General features: G+C 35.0%; 1 protein-coding gene across 9 annotated transcripts in view; it reads left to right on the top strand.

Annotated features, from left to right (window-relative positions):
* The window catches only part of EXOC6 (exocyst complex component 6), a 194,901-nt gene that overhangs the window by 81,928 nt on the left and 92,300 nt on the right, over positions 1-20,673 (top strand). For all 9 annotated transcript variants that reach the window (XM_079137555.1, XM_079137558.1, XM_079137556.1 and 6 more), the window contains 5 exons: positions 1,640-1,723; positions 6,304-6,350; positions 6,476-6,596; positions 8,053-8,124; positions 11,587-11,684. In XM_079137555.1, the coding sequence (XP_078993681.1) occupies positions 1,640-1,723; positions 6,304-6,350; positions 6,476-6,596; positions 8,053-8,124; positions 11,587-11,684 (422 nt within the window). The remainder of the gene's footprint in view (positions 1-1,639; positions 1,724-6,303; positions 6,351-6,475; positions 6,597-8,052; positions 8,125-11,586; positions 11,685-20,673) is intronic.

Raw genomic sequence — 20,673 nt, 5'->3', positions numbered from 1 at the left:
CAGAGTTTTTTTTTTTTAGTGAAAACTGGATTTTGATTGGTTTTTTTCCCCCTATTAATTTTTTTCTTCTGGTTTCTGAAGCCTTAAACAAGTAGGGGAATATGATCCCAACTTTTTCTTTTGGCTCTGACTGGATTCTTCTTAAACAGAGAGGAAAATAGAGAAGATATAGTCATTCATTTATTTGCTTAATTATTAATTCAACGAATATTTTTGAGTGCCTTTTACATGCCAAGCATTCTTCTAAATGATGATCTTATACTGGTGATCTAGATGGATACGGACAATGTGTTAACAGATTAAGAATGGAAAAGTTAGCTGGGCATGATGGTATACGCCTGTAATCCCAGTGGTTTGGGAGGCTGAGGTAGGAGGATTGCCAAGTTCAAAGGCAGCCTGAGCAATTTAGTACGGGCGTAAGCAACTTCAGCAATACCCTGTCTCTAAATAAAATATAAAATATAAAAAAGGGCTGGAGATGTGGCTTAGTGGTTAAATGCCCTGGATTCAATCCCTGGGGGAAAAGAATGGAAAAGTTACATCTCTGTTGTTCATCGTGGTAGCCACTAGCTAAATGTGGCCATTTTAAATTTAAATTAATTAAAATTAAGCAAAATTGAAGTGTCTCAGTCCTGTTAGCCGCTTCAAATATTTTTTTGCCACATGTGACTAGTGGCTACCATAGTAGATAGAATAAACATAGAATACTTCCACCATCATAAAAAGTTCCATTGGATAGCACTGAGATAGACTAATATTTGGGGAATTATAGCACAGTATAAGTTAATAGGGAAGTACAGGTTGTGGGATAACAGAAAATAACAGGCCTGTTGAAATTAGGGAAAGCTTTGTAAATGAAATTATATCTATGACAAATCCTAAAAAGATGAGTAAAAAATCATACAAAGAAAGGAAACTGGCAGGTATATTTCAGAAACAGCCAGCACCAAAGGCCTGGCAGTGAAAAGAAATTTTATATTAGACATTCTAAGAGTTAAGGTATGGCAAGAGATGAGATAGGAGATAAAGGTAAAAACCAGATCATGTAACCTTATATAACATATTCAGAAGTTTAGACTTGATGGCTAATATCTATTTCCTTCCTTCCCTTTTTTTTCTTGTGGTGCTAGGGATTCCATTCTCAGCCTTGAACATGGTAGGCAAATTCTCTGTCACTCAGTTACACCCTCAGGTCTTTTTAGATTTTATTTTGAGACAGGAGCTCACTAAGTTGCCTAAACTGGCTTTAAATTTGTGATCTTCTGGCATCAGCCTCACAAGTAGCTGAGATTACAAATGTTTGCCACCACACCAGCTTGACAGCTAATCTCTGTTTCTCTTATTAACAACCAGATTGGTTTGGTCATTCAAAAATCTATAAAATGATAAGTTGGGAAAATGTCAGATTATTTGCACTTTATTCATTGTGATGTTTATGATATCAAATAAAGTTACTGTCTTTGAAGTAAAACAACTAAAACCCTTTCTTGACATTCAGTATGAAATTCTTTCAGCATTTATGTTCCAGTTAGAAAATTTAAAATTACTCTTAGAGGGTAAATGATTCTTAGCAGTAGGTGTGTGTATGTACATGCATGCAAGTTTGAATTTTTCTTATTCTGCTGACTTTATTATTTAGGGTGATGAAGAAACATTTGAAAATTACTACCGAAAACAGAGAAAGAAACAAGCAAGACTGGTATTACAACCCCAATCAAGTATGGTAAGCTTGTGAAAATTTTGCATTAGTGTTATTGGTACTTTTTATCTCCTTATCCTACTTCAATTTCTTTAGAGCATGTATCACTCTTCATTCAACTACGGATTACCTTTTGTAATAATTGGTTTAGGTGCCAAGGATACAGCACTAAACAGAACTATGTCCCTTTTCTTCTGAGCTTTCCTGCTACTAGGGAAGAAAATAAATAAAAGTAAAAGATAAAATGAATATGTAAAATGTCAGGGAATAATAATTAGTTCCTAAACATATGGGAAACTGTGTGTGTTGAGTAATTGTCCCATTGAAAAAAATAAAGTTGCTGAATAAACATTTTAAAATGTATAAAAATTCTTTTTAAATGCACTGAGAATCTGACAGAATAATATAATCAGAGCAAAAACTAAGTGAATGAAGAACTCTTCTGTATGTTGGTTTTGGTAATAGTTAATATGACTAGTTTGTGGAAGTGCATGAGAAATAGCACATGGAAAAGAATGAATTTTATTTTACATAATTTGTACCTCAATATATCTGATTGTAAACATGAGTGAAATAAGAAAACCTAAAGGAAAGCAGAAACTCAGATAGGTTTGGTGAGGGACTGTTTTAGTCAGCTTTTTTGTTGCTGTGATTAACAACCTGACAAGAACAATTTTAGAGTTTATGTGGGGATTCATGGTTTCAGAGGTTCAGTCCATAGATAGTCAGCTCCATTCCTCAGGGCACAAGGTGAGGCAGAACATTATAGTGAAAGAGTGTGGTGGAGGGGAGCAGCTCACATGATGATCAGGAAGTAGAGTCCACTTATCAAATATAAAATATATATCCCAAAGGTATGTCCCCAATTCCCACCTCCTTCAGCTATACCCTATCTGCTTTTAGTTAACCACTCAGTTAATCCCCATCAAGGAATTAATTCACTAATTGGGTTAAGGCTCTCATAATCCAATCATTTCACCTCTAAGCCTTCTTGCATTGTCTCACACTGAGCTTTTGGAGGACACCTCACGTCTAGACCATAACAGGAACTAAATGTAGTATTTATTGTAAGAGCATCTACTGAATAGGAAGGCATGTGATTTAGGATATGGAGTTCAGAGGACTAACCCCAGAGCCAACCCAAAGTAGATGTTTAGTTAGAGATTATGTCCTTTTTAAAGCTCCATTGTTAGGATGTCCTAGAGATAAAACCATCTAAAATCTTCTCTATTCCTTATTGCAAATACTATAAAGAAAATTACCTATCTCAAATCTTGTTGCTAAGTGAACAGAGGGAAAAAAATTCTCTTGAGGATTCATAATAAGTAGTTTGTCACATGTGTTTGCAACCCAAATGCTTTCTCTTTGGATAGTCAAAAAAATAAGCTGAGAGTTTAGCTTAAAGTTGCTCTATGCTGATACTGCCTTCAAGTGCCTGGCAGAAGTGAATGTAGATCTTTGCACCTTCATTCCAGAATTAAAGAATATCTGTAGTTAAAGTTTTATGGAGAATTTAGCAATTCACAGTCAAAAGTAATTACCAGACAAGTTAGAATCATTAAGAATATTGATAACATATATTTGTTAATTGCCTATATATCTTCTTCTATAAAGTATCAGTCCAGTTCCTTAACCCATTTATTAATTGGGTTCTTTGTATTTTTGGTGTAAAGTTTTTTAAGTTCTTTATAGAGTTTGGAGATTTGTGCTCTGTCTGAAGTGTGTGTGGAAAAGATTTTTCTCCCATTCTGTAGGCTCTCTTTTTACATTATTGATTGTTTCCTTTGCTGACAAAAAGCTTTTTAGTTTGAATCTGTCCTATTTATTAATTCTTGCTTTTATTTCTTATGCTATGAGAGTCTGGTTAAGGAAGTCTGGTCCTAAGCCAACATGATGGAGATTTGGGCCTACTTTTTCTTCTGTTTGGTTAAGGGTCTCTGGTCTAATTCCTAGATCCTTGATCCATTTTGAGTTGAGTTTTGTACAGGGTGAGAAATAGGGGTTTAATTTCCTTGTACTGCATATAGATTTCCAATTTTGCCAGCACCATTTGTTGAAGAGGCTATCTTTCCTCCATTGTATGTTTTTGGCACCTTTGTCTAGTATAAGATAACTATATTTATGTGGGTTTGTCCCTGTGTCTTCTATCCTGTACCCTTGGTCTACCTGTCTATTTTAGTGCCAATACCATGCTATTTTTGTTACTATGCTCTATAGTAAAGTTTAAGGTCTGGCATTGTGATACCTCCTGTGATACCTTCCTGCCCAGGATTGCTTTGGCTCTTCTGGGTCTTTCTTTCTTCCAGATGAATTTTGTGATTGCTTTCTCTATAGTAGTTTTATTAATAAATGACAAAAAAAGTGAACCATTCTGAATTTCTGTGAACTAGTTGATAGATAAATTGTGGTTAATTTACATGAATAGATAAACAAATTGTTGCACATTCATACAATGAAATACTTCTTAGCAATAAAAATAAATTGATAAGCATAGGTAAATGGATACACTTCAAAAGCACTATTCTGAGTGAAAAATTAGATAATGGATATGTACAGTATGATTTATGTTATTTGACATTTTTGAAAAAGCAAAACTGTAAAACAATGGGATCAGTTGTGGTCAGAGGTTGGGAGTTAGGCACAGTGGTGCACTGCAAAGGGACATGAAGAAACTTTATCAGCTAGATATGTTCTACATCTTGGTTTTGGTAGTGATTACACAACTATCTGCATCTGTAAAAACTCAGTGAACTCTGTAGAAAAAGGGTTAATTTTATGCTATATAAATTATACATTAATAAACTTTGCTTTAAAAACAAAGATAAATAAATCTTAAAAGTACCCAGAGAGAAGAGATTATTATCAAGTAAATAAGACAATGAAATATCATCAGTACTGAACAAAAATAACTGTCAACCTAGGAAACAAAGTCAAAAATACATATTTCAGACCAAAAAAAAAAAAGCAGAGTTTAAGGAAATTGTAAAAGGAAAAAGGAAAGTGAGACCAGTTGGAAGATAGGAGATGCAAGATGGAATGAATAGCAAAGAAAGTATAAACATGTAGAAAAATCTATGTTGATGGTATAAAATTTTCAATAAGATATTATGGACTTTAAGATAGAATTAAAATACAAAATAATAACAAACATTAGAATGATATTGGAATTAATGAAAGTGTCTGAATTGTCCAGAAGAGCAGTAAAAATATTTGACTAATTTTAGAATTTGATCACTTAAGGATGTATAATGTGGTTTTTAGGGTAATTACTAAACGAATAAGAACCAAGTACATGCTTTCATATAATACAAGGGAAAACCTAGAATGATAAAAATAAAATTTGTGTGTCTTAGAGTTGATAAAAATGTAATTCTAAACCTGTATGCACTTAATAATATCAATTGGAAATATTTAAAGCCATATTGCCACAATTACAAGGAGAAATGGAAAATTCCACAAGCATAGTAGATCTTCAAATGTCTCAGTATCTTGTAAGCCAAGTGGACAGAATGCTGGTAAGAATATACAGTATACTTAAGAGGCTTGATCAAATGAAACATAGAGAACTGTATTTCAACAATTGTAGATACATTCTCTTTTAGAGTATAAATGGGATAATAAAAATTTCATTACATACTATGTTATAAAGCAAGTATGAAGAAATATCAAACATTTGGTGTCATTGTAGACTACATTTTCTGAGCACAGTATTTTTTAGGCTAGAAGGTATTAACAACATTCTCCCCCCAAAAATTGAAAAAAAAAAAAAAAACAGAAGTTTGAACATTTGATCACATTTATGAACTATGCAAATATATCACTTGAACAATTGAAATATGAAATATTTTCTACCAGCAACATTTTATGAATGAAAGTCAGGTGATCAAATATTTTTTATACCTTTTGTTAAAATTATAGACAATGGACAAATATAGACTATTTTTAAGAAGGTTGACTTGTTATGAGCCATATGAAAAGGCACCAAGGGTGTTTTTTATTTTTTGGGGGGTTACCAGGGATTGAATTCAGGGGCCCTTGACTACTAAGCCACATCCCCAACCCTATTTTGTATTTTTATCTAGAGACAGGGTTTCACTGAGTTGCTTTGCGCTTTGCTTTTGCTGAGGCTGGCTTTGAACTCTCGATCCTCCTGCCTCAGCCTTCTGAGCTGTGGGATTACAGGTGTGTGCCACCTCACCCAGCACTGAAAGGTTTTTTGGTAGAAGATGTAATGTTCTGATTATTGTTTGAAGAGCATCATCCTGCATCTATATGAGAATATACTGTAGGAGGCATGCCTGGAAGCTAGGGAGACTAGGTAGGAAAGTGATGCTTGAACCCAAGTGAGAGGTGATGGTGGCTTCAACTAGGGTGCTGAGAAGGGGTTCTGAAATCCTGTTTACTTTTAACTTGTTTAACATCTTACCTTCTTTCAAATGTAAGGACTTTTTGTTATTTACAGGTGTATCTCTGGTACCTAAAAATATATACTAAAGCATATAGTAGGCTCTAAATAAATATTTGTTAATGAATTTGTAGTGACTTGGAACCTTTATGTCACTGGTATTTATTGGTTTAAATTGATTTTTATTTTTCATTTAAAGCATGAAACAGTTGATGGCTATAGAAGATATTTCACTCAAATTGTAGGGTATGTATCTAATGTGGAAATAACTTATTAATTTTAATTATGTTAAACATAAGAAATAATCATTTTCTATTTGGGCTTTTTTTCATTTTTTTTAACACATGCTGTGTTGGTAATTACTGTTCTAGGTTCTTTGTTGTGGAAGATCACATTTTACATGTGACTCAAGGATTAGTAACCAGGGCATACACTGATGAACTTTGGAACATGGCCCTCTCAAAGATAATTGCTGTCCTTAGAGCTCATTCAGTAAGTCAGACAATTTTTGTTACTAAAATTTTAATTTGGTTACTTCAAGAACTTGGGAGTTACACAATTCAAAGGAAAACTACCTCCATTTTTCTGCCTTTTTTTTTTTTTTTTTGTAATTGCTTAGATTTGAAAGTAGTAATGTTAGGCCATTGTTTTTCTTCTAATATCAGGCTGGATTTTGCAACTGACAGGGGCTTCCCAAGACATTTTTATTCCAGCATTATAGGAAATGAAGAATTAAGCTGGTCTCATTAGTCTCAACTGACCTCTTTATTGGATCACTGAAAAGCACCATGAAGAAAGGATTTTTAATTATCATTCCAAATTCTTTGTTTCCAAAATAAGCTCCACCATTAAAACTCAATAGAACTTGTTCTTCAGTGTTTATAATTTGCAGTAATACACTATAATTATGAATTTATGAAAAATTTTCAGTTTTAAAAATTTGAACTCATTTGAAATAATGAACATTTTTAATGTAATTGGAGGTTTTTATGAATTAAAATTAAATTATCAAATATTTTTCTAAGGCTTTTTTACAAATAATAAAGATGTTAGTGTCATAAGGAGGATTGAAATTAAAAGTTGGTCAGTATAGACTTTTCTTTAAAATAGTTTTAGTAGTTTACCTTCAGTAAAATATCACCATATTTAAATTTTATAATCTGTTATTTATAATAATTTTATAATTGATAATAGAGATTTAAAATATGTTGATAGGATTAATTAGCATATGTAATATTTAGATTATAATCATACTACATTTTTATTTTATCAGGAATCTAGATAATACTATCATATGAACTGGAACTTTTTCTAACATATTAATAAAGAGTACTACTATTTTTTTAGGGTACTAGGGATCAAATTCTCAGATGCTAGGGAAGTGTTCTATCACTGAATAATACATTTAATCCGATGAGCTCTAAATATGTAAAATTATGGTATGTTTCCTATTAATTCCATGACATTAAATATGAAATCATAACATGCAACATATCACATTCAGAGTCTCATTAAATGCTGTTAGATATTTTAATTGTTATTCTTATGTTGGAAAAAATAATACATTATATATTTTTATAAGGGGAATAAATGAATGAAAAGTAAAAATACATGATCCATATTAAATCCATTGTGTCAATTAAAATAATTAATTCTTAAAATCTAAAGATTTTTAGAAATATAAGTATCATTATTTTAACCAAAGTTTATCATGTGCAAATTTTAGGAAAAATATAGTTACTTTAGATAGCTCCCTAAAAATTTATACTGAGTAGAAGAAGCCAGCTATGGATCTAACTAATCAAGATTTTAATTTTTTTTGTGAATTTAAACTGAAAGAAAAAGTTTTAGGTTCTTATTTCATAGTTTTTAATTAAAATGACTGTTTTTTCTCCCCCTTCTTGTGTTGTGTATTTACCCCCACACCAACCCATTCCCATTCCCACAGTCTTATTGCACTGATCCTGATCTTGTTCTGGAACTGAAGAATCTCATTGTAATTTTTGCAGACACTTTGCAGGTGAGTAATGAGCTAACATTCACTTAATGGCTATTTTGAACACTTAAAGACAAAATATAGAGCATGTTGTTTATTTTATTGTGGATTAATGGTAGTAAATTGGTAGTAATAAATGTTTACTTATGTATTAGTATTCTTCTGTTACCTCAGACTGTTCATACCACCTCTTTCTCTAACAGAGAATTGATTGCATTTTTGTTTTTATGCTTAAATTTATGGGATTTTATGGTTAGAAGTAATTTTTTTATGAACATAGGCTAGTATTTTCCAAAGTGTGAAATAGCAATATTTGCATATTGCTAGGTCTGCAACAATAAGGAGCTTTTGTCAGAAGTAAATTAACTATATTAGTAAATACAGCATTTAGGTCAGTTGTCAGTTTGCTTTGAGCAATAATTTGTCAAAGTAGGAAAACAGCATTGATTTATCTTTTGGTACAAGCTCCATATCTCTTTGTAGACCATTATGAACAGTTTTTGGCACTTTTAGAACAGCTCAATCTAGAGTATTTGATAGGGTTCTAAGGACCTGTGCAAGGAATCAAAGAAAATTGGAAAATTGCTCCAGTGATGCTTATGTAAACCCTTGCCAAGGATATCTTGCTAGTCTTACTACTTTGAAATAAGATTAAGGAGGATATCAATCCTTTTCACTTATTCAAAAATGCTACAGTTTTCATTTTGCTAAAAATTGACAGACTTATTATTTGGTGGATTTTATTATGGCTTTTAATTTTAAACCTATTGAAGAATGGAGGTGTCTTTTTCATTAAAAGTAGTTAAGGAATGTTGCATAATCTTTTTCTTGTACTGGGGATTGAATCTAGGGTGCTTTACCATGAGCTATATCCCCACTTCTTTTAATTTTTTTTATTAAAAATATTTTTTCTAGTTGTTGATGGACCTTTATTTAGCTTATTTATAAGCGGTGCCAAGAATTGAACACAGTGCCTCACACATGCTAGGCAAGTGCTCTACCATTGAACCACACCCCTAACCCCTTTTAATGTTTTTTATTTTGAGACCAGGTCTCATAAAATTGCTGAGGTTGATCTTGAACTTGCAATCCTCTTGTCTCAGCTGCCTAAGTAGGAGGAATTACAGGCATGTGCCACTGCACCCAGCTAATTTTTAGATTTTTTAAACCGGCCACCCTAAGGAAATTTTGCTTTTTAAAATATCAGTGTTTTATCATTTAAAACAAGGTTGTAACAAGGTGGTAGAGCACTTGCCTAGCATGTGTGAGGCACTGCGTTCAATTCTCAGCACCACATATAAATAACAAAATAAAGGTCCATTGACAACTAAAAAAAAAAAACCCAAAAAACAAAAAACAAAACAAGGTGACTAAACAATAAAGTAAAAAGTAACACCAACACAGTTTAGTTCTGCTTACTGCCTGTTAGGCAAATTGAAAGTAAACATTTATTGATTTATTCATTAATACTTTTTAAGCATCCTATTAGCAGTTATTTGATATATAAAATGGTAGAGACAAAAAAGTAAGTAAGAAGGTAGGGACATAAAAATCCTTGGTTTTAAGAAATTCAATTTAGTTGTAAATCAATAATGTATTTAATAAGCAGTATAATAAAACAATATGTTAAAGAGCTTGAGCTCACAGAAGATAGAATGACTAATTTCATTTCCTGGAATTGGGGAAGCCAAATACAGAGAGTTGAAATTTGAGCTGGAATTTGAAGAGTGGGTTTCATCAAGTTGACAGGAAGGAAAGGATAGTAAGGGAAGAGCATGTGCAAACTATAGATCCAGTTTTGGGATAGTGAATGTGAGACTGGTTTAGGAGCTTGATAATATTAGAAACTAGTGTATGGGTATAAGAAAGGAAGTGCAAATCATGGTGATGAAACTGATAACGTAGTTTGAACTAGATTATGGTAGGTCTTGTAGGACTTCAGTAAACCTTTTGTAGTTTTTAACCAGGGGAATGGCATGATGGGGCTTGTACTTTTGGATGGTTGGTAATTTTGAGGGTTTGGGAAATCTATTCTGTTGAAATAGGCAGGTGTGATTTTAGTTTAGGAAATACTTATAATAATCTAGGCAAGAGATGTGAAGGACCTGAAATAAGTCAGTTATACTGGGAATATTTCTAGAAGAATGAAAGATTTGAAGGAGATTTGTAAAGGGGGTAAAATGAAAAGTATTTAGTGACTGATTAAATATGTAGAGGAGAGTTTAGATGATTTTAAAGTTTTTCTCTTGATAAACTGGTTGATGATAGAACTGTTATCATAGAAAGTAAAAAGACACATGGTTTAGTTAGAAAGGGAGAAAATAAGTTAATTTTAATGTGATTGCTGGCCAACTGAGTGGAGATGCCTAACAAGGTGTTGGAATTTATTGGAATTGTTTGGAATTTAGAGGTCTAGCTAGTGATACAGATTCAGAATAACCAGAAAAGTATCAATTGAAGTCATTAGAGTTAGTATTGCTCTGGAGAGTTAAAAGAAAAGATGGAAAGATAGTGATAGATATTAAACAAGGAAACTGGAAGAATTGTTTATAGATGTAAAGCACAAGGATAGTGGGGTGGTGTTACAGAATTCAAAGCTGAGGAGTTTTAAGAAAGCTGTCTCACTTGAGATCTTGGAATTTTATATTTAGGAGATAATCTTTGACATTGCTGAGCAGTTTAAATAGAGGTATAGGAATGGGAGTTAGATTGCATTAGGTGTGGCCATAAAAGAAATGACGGGGAAACACCTAGCAGCCGCAGAAATTTGAGAGGACTTTTTTAGTCTCTTTTGTTGTTCTTAGTTTAAAGATGGGAGACAGTTTAGCATGTTTATTTAGCCAAGGAAAAGGAGCTAGGGAAAACTGAAGGCATAATAGAATAAGTAGATAATCCACAGAACAGTTCCTACAGAAGGAGATTGAATCAAGAACAAAGATGGATAAACCCTGGAGAGGAAAAGGGACAACTGTGCAAAGTAGGAAAAGATGTCTGACCCTGAAAGGGGTAGGATTTCAGTGAGCTTGGAGTGGAAAGGAATAAAGTTTAGGGAGTACATATATATTTGATGGAAAGATACTAATTTGCCTTTTAGGACAAAGTCTGTCTGAAATTGAAGGTACAAAAGAAGTCAACATGTTTCAGACAAATTTGTTCCTTTACCTCTTGTTTACTCTAGGCACACAGTTATACAAAATCACTAATCTTCAACTCTTTCCCATCCTGACTCTTTAACACTTTTCCAGTACTCTCTCTTCCTGACTGAAAAGAGAGAAGTGGAAAAAAATTTCCAGCCTTTTGAAACTCTTTCTAGACCTCTATCTTAATGAAGTTTAGTAGAAAGTTAAAAAATCATTATATGCTTTGGGAATGATGTACAATGTACCTTAGTGAACTCTTCCAAATGATTCTTTAGTATTCCCACGTTTTTTAATAAATATTTTTATACACTTATTTGCTTTTTTGTTTCTTTTTTCGGTATTTTAGGGTTATGGTTTTCCAGTGAACCGACTTTTTGACCTTTTATTTGAAATAAGAGATCAATACAATGAAACACTGCTTAAGAAATGGGCTGGAGTATTCAGGTTAGTCTAAGCCATGTGCCTTAATGTAATGAATAAGTTTGTTAAATGCTCAATCAACTGATTTTGCATAGAACCCCCAAAAATGCTTATAATCAATTTTTAATATGGTAAAATACACATAAAATTGACCATTTTAATCCAAGTCAGTGTGTTAAGTACATTTACTACATTTACCTTGTTGCAACTATTGCCACCATCTATGTCTAGAAACTTTTTATCTTCTCAAACAGAAGTTCTGTACCCACTGGACAATAACTCATTTCTTCCTTTCTCCACCTCCTGGCAGCCTCTAAAATTTCATTTGTCTCTAAAATTTAACTGCTTTAGGTAACTCATGTAAGTGAAACCATACAATATTTGTTCTTTTGTGTTTTTGTGTGCAGATCATTTCACTTAGCATAATGTCATCAAGGTTCATTCACATTGTATATATTAGAATTTCATTCCCTTTTAAGGCTGAATAATATTCTATTTTATCTTTTTACTATATATTGTTTCTTCATTTGTTTTTTTTAATTTTAATTAAAAATCATAAATTTACATAGGGCAATGTTGTTTGATTCATTTTGTTATTTTTTTCCCTTCCCCCCTCCCACCCCTCTTTTCCCTCTATACATTCCTTTCTTCCTCATTCTTTTTTTTTTTTTTTATCTATTTTTTTTTTATTGTAAACAAATGGGATACATGTTGTTTCTCTGTTTGTACATGACGTAAAGGCATACCATTTGTGTAATCATAAATTTACATAGAGTAATGTTGTTTGATTCATTCTGTTATTTTTTCCCTTCCCCCCACCCCTCCCACCCCTCTTTACCCTCTATACAGTACTTCCTTCCTCCATACTTGCCCCCCTCCCTAACCCTAACTCTAACCCTCACCCTCCTTATCCCTAACCTTAAACCTAACCCTAACCCTAACCCTAACCCCTCCTACCCCCCCCATATGTCCTCATCCGCTTATCAGCGAGATCATTCGTCCTTTAGTTTTTTGAGATTGGCTTATCTCACTTAGCATGATATCCTCCAATTTCATCCATTTGCCAGCGAATGCCATAATTTTGTCATTCCTCATGGCAGAGTAATATTCCATTGTATATATATGCCACAGTTTCTTTATCCATTCATCAATTGAAGGGCATCTGGGTTGGTTTCACAATCTGGCTATAGTGAATTGAGCAGCAATGAACATTGATGTGGCTGTATCTCTGTAGTATGCTGATTTTAAGTCCTTTGGGTATAGGCCAAGGAGTGGGATAGCTGGGTCAAATGGTGGTTCCATTCTAAGCTTTCTGAGGAATCTCCATACTGCTTTCCAGAGTGACTGCACTAGTTTGCAACCCCACCAGCAATGTATGAGTGTTCCTTTTTCCCCACATCCTCGCCAACACCTATTGTTGCTTATGTTCTTGATAATCGCCATTCTAATTGGGGTGAGATGAAATCTTAGGGTAGTTTTGATTTGCATTTCTCTTATTACTAGAGATGTTGAACATTTTTTCATATATCTGTTGATTGCTTGTACATCTTCTTCTGTGAAGTGTCTGTTCATTTCCTTAGCCCATTTGTTGATTGGATTCTTTGTATTCTTGGTGTAGAGTTTTTGAGTTCTTTATAGATTCTGGAAATTAGCGCTCTATCTGAAGTATGAGTGGCAAAGATATTCTCCCACTCTGTAGGCTCTCTCTTCACATTACTGATAGTTTCTTTTGCTGAGAGAAAGCTTTTTAATTTGAATCTATCCCAGTTGTTGATTCTTGCTTTTATTTTTTGGGCTATGGGAGTCCTGTTAAGGAAGTCTGCTCCTAAGCCAACAAGTTGAAGGTTTGGACCTACTTTTTCTTCTATAAGGTGCAGGGTCTCTGGTCTGATTCCGAGGTCCTTGCTCCATTGTGAGTTGAGTTTTGTGCAAGGTGAGAGATAGGGGTTTAATTTCATTCTGTTGCATATGGTTTTCCAGTTTTCCCAGCACCATTTGTTGAAGAGGCTATCTTTTCTCCATTGCATATTTTTGGCCCCTTTGTCTAGTATGAGAAAATTGTATTTATTTGGGTTTGTGTCCATGTCCTCTATTCTGTACCATTGATCTACCTGTCTGTTTTGGTACCAATACCATGCCGTTTTTGTTACTATTGCTTTGTAATAGAGTTGAAGATCTGGTATTGCAATACCCCCTGCTTCGCTCTTTCTACTGAGGATTGCTTTAGCTATTCTGGGTTTCTTATTCTTCCAGATGAATTTCATAATTGCTTGCTCTATTTCTGTAAGGTACATCATTGGGATTTTAATTGGAATTGCATTGAATCTATATAGCACTTTTGGTAGTATGGCCATTTTGACAATATTAATTCTTCCTATCCATGAACATGGGAGATCTTTCCATCTTCTAAGGTTTTCTTTAATTTCTTTCTTTAATGTTCTGTAGTTCTCATTGTAGAGGTCTTTCACCTCTTTTGTGAGATTGATTCCCAAGTATTTTATTTTTTTGATGCTATTGTGAATGGGGTAGTTTTCCTAATTTCTCTTTCTGAAGATTCATCACTTATGTATAAAAATGCATTGGATTTATGAGCATTGATCTTGTAACCTGCTACTTTACTGAATTCACTTATGAGTTCTAAGAGTTTTCTGGTGGAATTTCCAGGTTCCTCTAAATATATAATCATGTCATCAGCGAACAGGGATAGTTTGAGTTCCTCTTTTCCAATTCGTATCCCTTTAATTTCTTTGGTTTGTCTACTTGCTCTGGCCAGAGTCTCAAGAACGATGTTGAATAGAAGTGGTGAAAGAGGGCATCCCTGCCTTGTTCCAGTTTTTAGGGGGAATGCTTTCAGTTTTTCACCATTTAGAATGATATTGGCCATGGGCTTAGCGTAGATGGCCTTCACAATGTTAAGGAATGATCCCACTACCCCAATTTTTTCTAGTGTTTTGAGCATGAAGGGATGTTGTATTTTATCGAATGCTTTTTCTGCATCTATTGAAATAATCATGTGATTCTTAACTTTAAGTCTGTTGATATGGTGAATGACATTTATTGATTTCCGGATGTTGAACCAACCTTGCATCCCTGGGATAAAACCCACTTGATCGTGGTGCACTATCTTTTTAATATATTTTTGTATGCGATTTGCTAAACTTTTGTTGAGAATTTTTGCGTCGATGTTCATTAAGGATATTGGTCTGAAATTTTCTTTCCTCGATGTATCTCTGTCTGGTTTAGGTATCAGGGTGATATTGGCTTCATGGAATGAGTTTGGGAGGGTTCCCTCCTCTTCTATTTTACGGAATACTTTGAGAAGTATTGGAATGAGCTCTTCTTTAAAGGTTTTGTAGAACTCGGCTGAGAACCCATCTGGCCCCGGACTTTTCTTTGTTGGTAGGCTTTTGATGACCTCTTCTATTTCATTGCTTGAAATTGATTTATTTAAGTTGTGTATGTCTTCCTCGTTCAGTTTAGGTAATTCATATGTCTCTAGAAATTTGTTGATGTCTTCGAGGTTTTCTGTTTTGTTGGAGTATAGATTTTCAAAATAGCTTGTATTTCACTCGTGTCTGTTGTGATATTTCCTTGTTCATTCCGAATTTTAGTAATTTGAGTTTTCTCCCTTTTTCTCTTTGTTAGCGTGGCTAAGGGTTTATCAATTTTGTTTATTTTTTCAAAGAACCAACTATTTATTTTGTTAATTTTTCCGATTGTTTCTTTTGTTTCAATTTCGTTGATTTCAGCTCTGATTTTAACTATTTCCTGTCTTCTACTACTTTTGGTGTTGGTCTGCACTTCTTTTTCTAGGGCTTTGAGCTGTAGTGTTAAGTCGTTTATTTGTTGATTTCTACTTCTTTTGTTGAATGCGCCCCATGAAATAAATTTCCCTCTAAGTACTGCTTTCATAGTGTCCCAGAGATTTTGATATGATGTGTCTTTGTTCTCATTTACTTCTAAGAATTTTTTAATTTCCTCCTGATGTCTTCTGTTATCCATTCATCATATAATAGTGTATTATTTAATCTCCAAGTATTGGAGAAGTTTCTGTTTTTTATTCTGTCATTTATTTCTAATTTCAGTCCATTATGATCTGATAGAGTACAAGGTAGTATCTCTATCTTCTTGTATCTGCTAACAGTAGCTTTGTGGCATAAAACATGGTCTATTTTAGAGAAGGATCCATGTGCTGCTGAGAAGAAAGTGTATTCATTCTTTGTTGGATGGTATATTCTATATAAGTCGGTTAAGTGTAAATTGTTGATTGTGTTGTTGAGATCTATGGTTTCTTTATTCAATTTTTGTTTGGACGATCTATCCAGCAGTGAGAGAGGTGTGTTAAAATCACCTAGTATTATTGTGTTGTGGTCTATTTGATTTCTGGAATTGAGAAGGATTTGTTTGACGTACATGGATGAGCCAATGTTCGGGGCATAGATATTTATGATTGTTATGTCTTGCTGATTTATGCTTCCCTTAAGCAGTATGAAATGTCCTTCTTTATCCCTTCTGACTAGTTTTGGCTTGAAATCCACATTATCTGAAATGAGGATAGATACTCCAGCTTTTTTGCTGTGTCCATGTGTATGGTATGTTTTTTCCCATCCTTTCACCTTTAGTCTATGGGTATCTCTTTCTATGAGATGGGTCTCTTGCAGGTAGCATATTGTTGGATTTTTCTTTCTAATCCAATCTGCCAGTCTATGTCTTTTGATTGATGAGTTCAGGCCATTAACATTCACAGTTATTATTGTGATATGATTTGTATTCCTAGTCATTGGACTCATTTTTGTTTTTTGACATGATTTGGTTTCTCCTTTATTTGGCTATTCCTTTAGGCTAGTTCCTCCCGTTGCTGATTTACATCGTTGTTTTTCATCTTCTCCTCATGGAATATTTTGCTGAGAATGTTCTGTAATGCCGGCTTTCTTTTAGTAAATTCCTTTAGCTTTTGTTTATCGTGGAAGGATTTTATCTCATCGTCAAATCTGAAAGTAAGTTTTGCTGGGTATAAAATTCTTGGTTGGCATCCATTTTCTTTCAGGGCTTGGTAAATGTTGTTCCAAGCCCTTCTAGCTTTTAGGGTCTGGATTGAAAAATCTGCTGATATTCTTATTGGTTTCCCCCTGAATGTAATCTGATTCTTTTCTCTCACGGCCTTTAAAATTCTGTCTTTATTTTGAATGTTAGGTATTTTCATAATAATGTGCCTTGGTGTAGATCTCTTGTAATTTTGCATATTTGGAGTCCTATCAGCCTCTTGTTCTTGGTTTTCCATTTCATTCTTGAGATTTGGGAAATTTTCTGATATTATTTCATTGAATAGATTGTTCATTCCTTTGGTTTGTTTCTCTAAGCCTTCCTCAATCCCAATTATTCTTAAATTTGGCCTCTTCATGATATCCCATAATTCTTGTAGATTCTGTTCATGATTTCTTACCATCTTCTCTGTTTGGTCAACCTTGTTTTCAAGATTAAATATTTTGTCTTCAATATCTGAGGTTCTGTCTTCCAGGTGATCTATCCTATTGTTTATGCTTACTATGGGGTTTTTAACTTGGTTTATTGTTTCCTTCATTTCAAGGATTTCCGTTTGTTTTTTTTTCAGTATCTGTAACTCTTTATTGAAATGCTCTTTTGCTTCCGTTATTTGCTCTTTTAACTGTTGATTAGTGCGTTCATTTAATGCCTGCATTTGTTCTTTCATCTCCTCGTTTGCTTCCCTGATTGTTTTAATTATGTACATTCTGAACTCCCTTTCGGACATTTCTTCTGCTGTGCTGTCATTGGGTTTTATTGATATAGTATCTAGGTTTGTTTCGGACATTTTCTTCCCTTGTTTTCTCATATTGATCAGATGTCAATGGGACTCTGTGATATTGTAGATTTCCTCTATTGGCTTATAGTGACCCTGTAGATTTCCAGTGTATCACCTACCAACCTTCAGTAGCCAGAAGTCTTGGATTAATTTGATAATGCAGTGCTTCTGAAGAACGCTGCACCTAGCCCGCTACTGGTTCCAGGGAGAGAGACCTGGAGAGGTCTCTTGTTGCACAGCCCTGGTCCCAGAGGCTGGTTGTAGGTCGGAGGTCTCCACTGGCTTGGGGACTTGTGGCTGGCTCTGTGTAGACAGGCTCTCACTGGGCGGTCTGCCCCGAGAAGCTAGCCTAGAGAGGCGCTTCCCACCGGAGGGGAGCTGGGCTGCTTGGGGAAGTCCCTGGCGCCCTGCGCTGGTCACTGAAGCAACCAGCGGGCAGGCCGGAGGTGGCCGGGGCTGGCCGGGCTGCATTTGTGCAGAAGGGCTCTCACTGGGGGGCCTGTTCCGAGAGGCTGGAGGATCTGTCCCTGTGGGCGGAGCCCACCGCCAGACTGCACAGAGCTGCCTGGGGGAGACGCTATCTGCCCTGTCCTACTCTCATAAGCCAGTCGAATCCTGGCCTGCCACCCAGCTGAGCTTCCCTGGGTGGGGGAGACTCACCCCATGGTTCTATCTTAGTCCGAGTCTCTCAATGCCTCCCCTTCTTGAATCCTGGGTTCTAGGGCGACTGGAGATGCAGTCACCCTCTAGTCCGCCATCTTGGATTGCCCCGTGGAAAAAGCCTGCAGCTGGAGGGGGACAATGCTGCCTGGAGAGGTCTCTGGCTGCCCAGCCCTGGTCCCAGAAGCTGCTTGCGTGTCAAATATCTCCGCTGGCTTGGGGACTTGTGGCTGGCTCTGCGTCGAGAGGCTCTCACTGGGCAGTCTGCCCTGGGAAGCTAGCCTAGAGAGGTGCTTCCCACCGGAGGGGGCTGGGCTGCTTGGGGGAGTCCCTGGCGCCCTGTGCTGGTCTCTGAAGCAACCTGCGGGCGGGCCGGAATAGTTGGTTCTTTGAAAAAACTTTCCATCCCCACTACAGGGCAGAATTCGCAGATTAGGTACCTTCCTATACTGCTCAAGCCTGGGCCACCGGCACAGTGCTGGAGCCAGGAGAGCTACCGGAGACTAAGAACACGTGCTCTGGGCAGCCGCCTCAGGTGTGGGAGGAGGCGCTCCACAAGGCCAGGCCAGGTGGCCTCTGGGCGGCATGCAGCAGGGAAGAGCGGGCACTGGACGCTTCCAGGAAGCCAGCGCCCCACGGGTCCAGCGCACCTGTTTCTTCATTTGTTGATGGACATTTAGATTGTTTCTACTTCTTAGGTATTGTGAGTAATGCTGTTGTGAACGTGCCTATACATATATCTGTTTGAGTTCCTATTTTTAAATCTTTTTGAGTTTATACCCAGGAATGGAATGCTGGGTCATATAGTAAATATAGTTTTCATTTTTTGAGAAACTGCCATTCTGTCCTCCATAGTGACTGTACCATTTATAATTAGTTTTTAATTATACTTACTTTTAGTACTAATATCTATGATTTTTCAGTAAATGATTATATATCTATAAGGCTATGAGTATTCAAAGGAATTTCACAGAAGAAACTGAAATTTATAGCTTTTAAATTTGGTTTAGGTAAAGCGTTTTTTACAAACAACCTAAGTATATTAAGAATTTTAAAGACTCTAAATAGGAAAATTGCTATTACTATAACCACTTGCCTGAAGGCATGGATTAAAGTATTTTAATATCTGTGAGACTTTGCATTGCCAAGAAAAATCTGCCTCTACTTGTAATTACTAAAAACTTTCTTCCCCTCCCCTTCCTTCCTTTCTCTCTTCTCTCTTTTCCTTTTTACTTCCTCCTTTTCTCCCTCTCTCCCTCCCTCTCTTTCTCTTTCTCTTTCAGAAAAGAGTCAATCTTGAGATCTTATATCTAGGTTACCCAAAGTATGATAAAAGTAATATGTTAATAATATCTGATGATAAAAGTAATATGTCAATAATATCTGATGATCTTAAGTTAAAAATACCAGCTTAGCACTTACCCCAACAATTTTGAACACCATGAAAGCTAACCTTCTAAATTCTATAACAATTCTTATTAAGTGGTGATATACTTATATTAAAATTATATTTACATTGTATTATACTTACAAGGTGATATACTGAAATTAAAATCAACTAAATAAATCCTTATTTGAGTTTGTTGTATTAACATTCTTTAGGAGTGATATTGTCAGGATGATGTCCCGGTTGAGATAATTGACAATATTGATGAGTCCATATTGCTATCATCAATTTTTAATATTATTTTAAAAGTAACAGTAGTACTTATTGATGGAGGCAGTGATATATAGCATATGTTGTGATGTATTGTGATATAATATCTTTATACTTACAAAATCTTTGGGTTGTCATTTATTTGGCCTCTTCAGAAGGAAGTTTAAGATTTTATAATTGTTGTTAAATTGTATTGAGCCAGCCATTCTCTTTTATCTATTTTAAGACTTCTAGGAGTGACATTACTCTCCCAAATTAGGGAAACAATGAAGTACTTTTTCCTTTGGGAAGCTAAAGAGTTCATTCAAGTAAAGATAAGATTAACTTTATTCTCCATAATAGTAGTGGAGGAGAACAAATAATAGTTTTCCAATTGTAACAATAAATACATAATTCTCAACATCATTCTAGATCACACTTTTTGCCTAAATTTTTGAGAAATAGTAAAATTGTAGTTTGGCTTACCCTGACCTATATCTTCAAATATTTTACAAGTAGTGAATTGACAATAGTAAAATGGGGAAAAAGTAAAAGTTTTTATCAGTACTGAATAATTAAAACTTGACTGTATCCATGATAGAATTTATGATTTCACTACTACTATACTTTATCTATGTGTAGTTCTCTGACCACATTGTGAATGCCAACATTTTATTTATTTTTATACATTTTATATACCCAAGCTTTTATTTTATTATTACTATTACTGCTACTGCTACTACCAGGGATTGAACCCAGGGCACTTAACCATTGAGCCCCAGCCCTTTTTAATTTTGAGACAGGGTCTTGCTTAGTTGCCGAGACTGACTTTGAACTTGGAATCTTCCTGCCTCAGCCTCCTTAGCTGCTGGAATTAAAGGAATTGCACCACCACA

The sequence above is a fragment of the Sciurus vulgaris genome (genome assembly GCF_902686455.1).
Source record: "Sciurus vulgaris genome assembly, chromosome: 4".
Classification (NCBI taxonomy): domain Eukaryota; kingdom Metazoa; phylum Chordata; class Mammalia; order Rodentia; family Sciuridae; genus Sciurus; species Sciurus vulgaris.
The sequence above is the reverse complement of the archived record's forward strand: the minus strand, read 5'-3'. Positions and strand labels throughout refer to the sequence as shown.